At 34.4% G+C, this 7,500-nt stretch overlaps 1 protein-coding gene across 2 annotated transcripts in view; it reads right to left on the reverse strand.

Moving 5' to 3' along the window:
* Positions 1-3,220: 3,220 nt before the first annotated feature.
* kif6 (kinesin family member 6) overlaps positions 3,221-7,500 on the reverse strand; it is a 64,288-nt gene continuing 60,008 nt past the window's right edge. The window contains exons 19-23 of one of the 2 annotated variants that reach the window (XM_087780083.1): positions 6,724-6,812; positions 5,868-5,939; positions 5,683-5,772; positions 4,697-4,803; positions 3,221-3,436 (exon numbers count right to left, since the gene is read on the reverse strand). In XM_087780083.1, the coding sequence (XP_087636209.1) occupies positions 3,420-3,436; positions 4,697-4,803; positions 5,683-5,772; positions 5,868-5,939; positions 6,724-6,812 (375 nt within the window). In that variant the 3' untranslated portion in view covers positions 3,221-3,419. The remainder of the gene's footprint in view (positions 3,437-4,696; positions 4,804-5,682; positions 5,773-5,867; positions 5,940-6,723; positions 6,813-7,500) is intronic. The other variant, XM_087780084.1, reaches the window with a different exon arrangement.

Below are 7,500 nucleotides of genomic sequence, written 5' to 3' on the forward strand. Positions count from 1 at the left end.
ACACGAAACACAAGACACACATGAAACAGAAGAGACACACAAAACACAAGAGACACACAAAACACACCACACATGACACACACACGAAACACAAGACACACACAAGACACACACGAAACACAAGACACACACAAGACACACACAAGACACACACGAAGCACAAGACGCACACAAAACACAAGAGACACACAAAACACACCACACATGACACACACACGAAAAACAAGACACACACAAGACACACACGAGACACAAGAGACACACAAAACACACCACACATGACACAAACACGAAAAACAAGACACAAGAGACACACACGAAACACACCACACATGACACACACACGAATAACAAGACACACACTTAACACAAGACACACACGAAACACAAGAGACACACAAAACACACCACACATGACACACACACGAAACACACAAACACACACATACACACACACACAAAACAAACACAACACAACACAACACACACACACGAAACACAAGACACAAGACACACATGAAACAGAAGAGACACACAAAACACAAGAGACACACAAAACACACCACACATGACACACACACGAAACACAAGACACACACAAGACACACACGAAACACAAGACACACACGAAACACAAGACGCACACGAAACACAAGACGCACACAAAACACACCACACATGACACACACACGAAAAACAAGACACACACAAGACACACACGAGACACAAGAGACACACAAAACACACCACACATGGCACAAACACGAAAAACAAGACACAAGAGACACACACGAAACACACCACACATGACACACACACGAATAACAAGACACACACTTAACACAAGAGACACACAAGACACACACGAAACACAAGAGACACACAAAACACACCACACATGACACAAACACGAAAAACAAGACACAAGAGACACACACGAAACACACCACACATGACACACACACGAAAAACAAGACACACACAAAACACAAGAGACACACAAGACACACACATGAAACACAAGACACAAACAACATACACTACACACACAAGACACCAGGGAAACACAAGATACACACGTCAAACACAACACACACGAGTCATACACGACACACACACAGGACACACAAGACACACACGACACACAACACACACACAACACACACTTGATAACCCAGTGCCCTGAACACACACACAATGTTATCAACAAAACCCAAACAGCCCCAATTACAGACGCCATCTTGTGTCACGACACACCTGTCACCACAAAATGGTGGGAATGTAATAATATTTACGACCAATAAAGTTTATAGTTTCCAGGATTTTTCCTGACGTCGCAGTAAAACTCAACCATCTTAGAAACAAATGCTATTGATTTGTTTATTTTAATTAAACTATGAAGAAAATTATGAACAAAAACATTCGGAAATAAATCACTTTTACACAAGTTTTGTTCTTTTATGAATAAAAAGTAAATACAATTAAAATGTATTTTTTAATAATCATTTCATGGCACAATAGTATTTTGTTAAATTTAATTAAAAAATGTAATTTATTAAAATGTTTTATATCTTTTGGTACTTTTTCTTTTTTAAAGTTTTCCAGTCATTTTATTATTATTTATTTTTCTCTCTGACGGCCCCTAACATGAACAAATGTGGCCCCTAAGAAAAATTAACTTCATAAAAACAAAATTAAAATCATGAATTGTTTATATAGAGTCAAGTTATTAAATAGTTGTTAAAGACGACTTTCTTTACGCGACAAACACAAAAAGAACACAAAGAAAATATGTAAACACAACATAATAAGTAAGTAATAATAAGTACACACCATAAAAACAACAACCTTTGTATGTGAACAACATGAAAAATACACACAAAAAGAAGGAATCGTCTCAAAACAACAACACAAGAATGTGAACAAAGTACAACAAAGTACAGTCACAGACACACAACAAATCAAAGGAAGAAAACCATCAAAATAAAGGGAAAATAAACAACAATAAACTCACAAAAGTCACATTTTATTAAGAGAAGTTTCATGAGAAGCAACAATAGAAGGAACTGAAGCTTTAAATCAAATCAAAAATCAATCCCTCGTCGTCACTGTTGGTTTTTCCTGTGGCGTGTGTGTGTGTGTGTGTGTGTGTGTGTGTGTGTGTGTGTGTGTGTTCAGCAAATACACACAGTTGTGTTTGTTCAGGCTGAAGATAGTAACAGATATGATCAGCTCCATGTTGATCGTCTGCAGATGCAAATCCTGCAGGTTTTTTTTTCCTTCAAAACAAATCCAGGCAAAGACATGCAAAGTGCATCATGGGAGGTTCACGGTCACGCGGGAGGTTCACGGTCACGCGGGAGGTTCGCGGACACGAGTCGCACAAACACGCACGACTTGAATCCACGTGTTTTCCGTTGGATAAATAAAGGGTGATTTATGCCGCCCCCCTGCGGGTGATCAGGTGTACTACACCACCTGTCAGGATCATGCGCAGACGAAAGAAATTTGCATTTTTAATGCGGATAAAAATGATAATCGTTTAAATGTAACATTAACAATTTGTGAGACAGAAAAACATTTATAAATTTAATTAAATCGCAAAATGCATGTTTTCAAAAATGAAGAAAATATTGAGGTTTTATAACTTAAACATGAATTATTTGATTAAAAAGGCGACAGTTTTTATTATACATCGCTTTAAAGACATTATGAGAAATAAATAAATACACATTTATGGCCTGAAGGAGGCGCTGAAGATTATTATGGTTTTCATTTAACATGGTTAACATTTTTTCATGGTTAACATGCTAGCATTAGCATCGGAACGATTAAAACTACGAGACTTCAGAGTTGAAATTAGTATTATTTATTATATTATGTATTATTATTACTCCCATAGTTCCTTATTTTATATAAACATAAATTATATAAATATGTTTTCGTTATTTCATGAATAATATTTAAATAAAATGTATATAAAATGAAATTTGAATGACTATATTTTGTATTTTTTTACTTTTTCAATCTTCTTTTATTATAATTTTCTTCTTAGTTGATTTTTGTTTTCCTCAAAGTTTTCCAATAACTGGAAAAACTGTTGAAAATTATTTAAGGAATAATATTTTTAAAATACATATAAAATAACAAAGAATATTATTATTAAATATATAGTTTGTTTACTACTCTCATCATCTCACAACCATTTTTTAACGCCTTCTTCTTTCGTCTCTTAAGTCTCACAGAACCTTTGACCTCTGGTGACCCCGTCAGAGAGGACGGATGATTGACAGGTGAACACAAGCGTCTTCCTCTCACACCGGGCGACGCCGGTTCCGACCCGGGTCGTGATCGTTGGAGGCGTCAGTACCTTTGTCTCGGGAGGAAACTCCTCGCTCGCGACCTTCTGACCTCTGACCTCAGCGCTGTGACGACCCTGACATCAAACACACGATTATTCTCATTATTATGTCATTTTAATGAACAAATACATCTAAAGCAGGAAAAGTGTCTCTTTTTTCATCAGATTTTTCTGAGAGAAAAGAAGGAAAATACATAGTTTTCTTTGTGTAACTGTGTAGTTTTTTCCAAAGTACTTCTGTAATAATTAAACTTCTATTTATGACTAATTTTCTTTAATCTCTACTCTTTGCAATTTAGTTAAATCATACATTTTGTTTCTGATGAACTTAAAATAATAGTCATTTAAACAAATTCTAATTCCCTTTTTTTATTATAACTACATAAAACAATAGTTTTTCTATGAAGTTTAAACTGTGACGATAGTATTGGTTCAATTAAACATTTCAAATGACTTTTTGTTGTGAAATTTTGTTCTTTTTTAAACATTATTTTATTTTTGGGAATAATTCAAATCAATATTAATTTTTTATATCGAAAAGTTGAATTTCTTTTAATAAATTCAATTTTTAAAATGTTACATTTTTCAAAATAAATGAATTTGTTTTACACGTAGATTTTAATATAATGCTCTTATTTAAAAAAAAAAATCCAACTTACAATATAAAAATGATTGAATTGAATAATTAAAAATAAAACCGATACAAAGCTTCAACATTTCACTTAAAAGATTAAAATGTGACCATTAATATTCTGACACTGATTTATAAGATGGTTTTGAAGTGAATAAATCTGTGATAAATTAAATTAAAGAGAAGAAATAAAGTCCATACGTATCATGTTTTAATATTTATTAAAATGATTATTTGTATGAGACTCATTTCAACAACTTTTTCAACAAAGTTATATTTTATTCATATACTGTTTGTCATTTTTGTTTCTTACAAATGTTACAAATAATTGATTCTAAATCTTGTTCTGATTATTTTCATTCATCATTTTTATGTATTTAGTTATTTTTCTTCCACTCGTAATTCGCTGTTGAGCCTCTAGGTGTCGCTGCAGAGAGGTAGGAACTGAAACCCCTGAGTTATGATCAAAATCTCAGGTTCTACAAATTTGTGCTCCGCCCTCTAACCTCGTCAGGGCTTCGCCTTGGTTTAAACCAGTAGCGAAGCGGTTAGAGGGCGGAGCACCAAATGAAGTAGAACCATCTCGCTCAGCAGTCGTCCGTCTGGTGACCTCGACCTCTCTAGGGTCTAACGTGACGTGCAGGAGGCTGGTGTGTGACGGTGGTGCGACGTGCCGTAACATTATGACCAGCAGGGGGAGTTACCTGTGCGACTGAGGAGGTTGTGTCTCGCTCTGACGAAGGCCAAGATCTCAGCGTCGACTCGCTCGTCTCCGGTCAGAGGAACAGACGAGGACGAGGTGGACAGATCTCTGAGGAGAGACAGCTGTCAGTCACGATCGTGAGGAGGAAGACATATATATATATACATTCTCAAAATTAAAAATATTGTTTAGCTAATAAGGTACTTTTCATTAACTTTAAGAAAAAATAACTCAACATGAAAATACTTTAAATTAATTTCAAACAAGTATTGTTATTGTTAAAAGTATTATTATAATTATTATTATCATTTGACAATAACAACAAATATATATACACGAACAACAGCCAAAGTCCATGATAATAAATGTTGCCCAAGTTTCAAAAGTGTGATTTACTGAAGTATAAATAAACGTAAAAAAACCTTTTTTCATTTGAAAAAGTTTTAAAAATGCCCAAGAAGCAACGTCTCTAAAATGGAAAAACACAAATAACTTAATGAAAGAAAAAGGAGATTTTTTTCATTGTAAATAGTAAAAAAAAATCTAAAAAAAATCAATGTTTCTAAAAGTGGAAAGAATTGCCGTAAAAAACTAAGTTCATGTTACTGTGAACAAATAAATGTTGCCTCCGTAAAAGGAAAAAGGAGACAAAACAACAACTATGCCATATTTTGGCAGTGGCTCGTCAGTTTTATGAAGTTTATTTAAATCATGGCTGAGGAATTACTATGAATTTCTTTATCTTTCCAAATAGAAACGCTTATTTAAAAAAATGCACATGCGGACTTTTGCAGTGGCGCTGATTGAACAATTGTTATGACACTGTTCTAACAGTAGAGGGAGCCAGACACAAATATATATAGTTTAAAGATGTTTTTTTTTTTAACGCATATTCATTTTAAATGTGTGTATTTTAGTGACATCGCAGACGATCTTCGAGTTAATCGAAGGACACGTTTATAAAAATGATGCTTGTCATCCTCGTACCTCCATTTAGTGCTGAAGTCCGTCGACTTCTTCTCCTGTGAAGCTTCTGCTCGTGTGAACATGGAGGAGTTTTTAGAAGCGAAGCTCGCGCTGAGATGAAAATGAATGAATTAAACATTTTAATATTTGAAAAGAAGAGGAAAAAAAAGAGAAGGTTTTATGTTTTATGTTTTAACAAAGCTGACCTGAAGTGATGGTTGGAATCAGTTACACATTCAGAGTCTGACTCTGGACCTCTGTGTTTGTGTCTTTCAGATCTAAAATGACAATTAATATCAATTAAAAAATAAAATTAACAAACTCAATTGTCAGTATAAGGTAGTTTGAGTCTGAGCCACCAGAGGGCGCAATGTTATATGATGCTGAAATCTACGTTTTCCCTTGAATAAGATTTTTGTATTTTTAATTAAAGGCATATAACATAAAACAAATGATGTTAAACGCAAGTATTTAAGAGCCATCCCAATATTCAATGGTTGAATCTAACATATAAAAGGTTAAATCTTTGTTTATTTGTGTGAAATCTTGATGTTTTGAATTATTAAAAACCTTTTTTTTTTTCATTTTTGAATGATTCAAATCTACTTTTGAAGTGGAACGGTTGAAATTTAGTTTGTTTTTAAAAATAAAGGCATTATCAAAATATTGTTTTTTGTTTTACACATAGATTTTGATATTTTAATTCATAATAATTCCCAAATAAATGTTGTAAGTTTTAAATTTGTTTCCCATTAATTCAATATAAAAATGGTGGCATTTTAAAAACTGAATCTAAAAGGCTACGAATAAAAAAACATTTCAATAATTGAATCTATTTTTGAATGATTGGATTTAAAAAATCAAAACGTGTAACGTCTACGTGTAAAACAAATCATTTTATTCAATTATAAAAAAATTAAAAATTCTTCAAGATTAATGCATTAAATCATTAAACTGCTTAAAAAAACATTTCAATAAACCAAGTTACAACATTTAAAATGATGCAAGATCAGCATAAATCAGGAGCAGACACGATACAAGAAACATTGGATCACGACTCACTGGACGTCCGGAGGGCGAGGCGAGGATGGTGATCGGGTCTGCGGTGGCGACGGTGCGTGACGCGCCTCCGTGTCGTCGCACATGTGCTCCTGCATCACACATGGACGAGTCAACGCTGACGAAGACAGCAGGGAAGGAAAAGCATGGTGTTCTGGTGTTGTGTCTGGAGCTCCATCAATCACACATGTTTCCAGAGAACATGGAGGACGTTCCTCGCACATGTGGGTCAGACGAGGAAACTTCTCTTCACAGATGAAAACAAAAGAGTGGACATGTGGCGTCTCACTCCTGCTCGCCAGGACTCCACGTCACCGCCGATGGAAAGTATCAGACGGAATCACATCCGATCAAACCTCCTTCGGCTCCAGTGAAGAGCACAGATGTGGCCTTCTAAAGGATGAGGATCAGCACCTCCGATTGTGAAGGGAAGAGACGGATTTTAACCTTTTTTCTGACACCGAGAAAAAAGTGATTTTATAACTTTATAAACGAGTGATAGAAGAGTCTGACGGCAGAATCAGAGGAAATGAGCTGAGCCAGAAGATGAAGCAGCTACCTAAAAGGTTCACTGGAGGGTTAAAGGTCAAAAGTGATCGTATGTATATTATTTATTTCATTATGGGACAAATACGAAAAGAAAAGTGGGAAAGGAAAGTTAAACTTTTAAACAAGTTAAACTTTAAAAAATCTAGAAAAAAGGACTAAATAAATGTATTATTATATAAATATATATATATATAGAGAGAGAGAGAGAATATTAGTATTTTGGATTATTTT

Source organism: Callionymus lyra, chromosome 18 (assembly GCF_982586985.1).
Source record: "Callionymus lyra chromosome 18, fCalLyr1.hap1.1, whole genome shotgun sequence".
Classification (NCBI taxonomy): domain Eukaryota; kingdom Metazoa; phylum Chordata; class Actinopteri; order Syngnathiformes; family Callionymidae; genus Callionymus; species Callionymus lyra.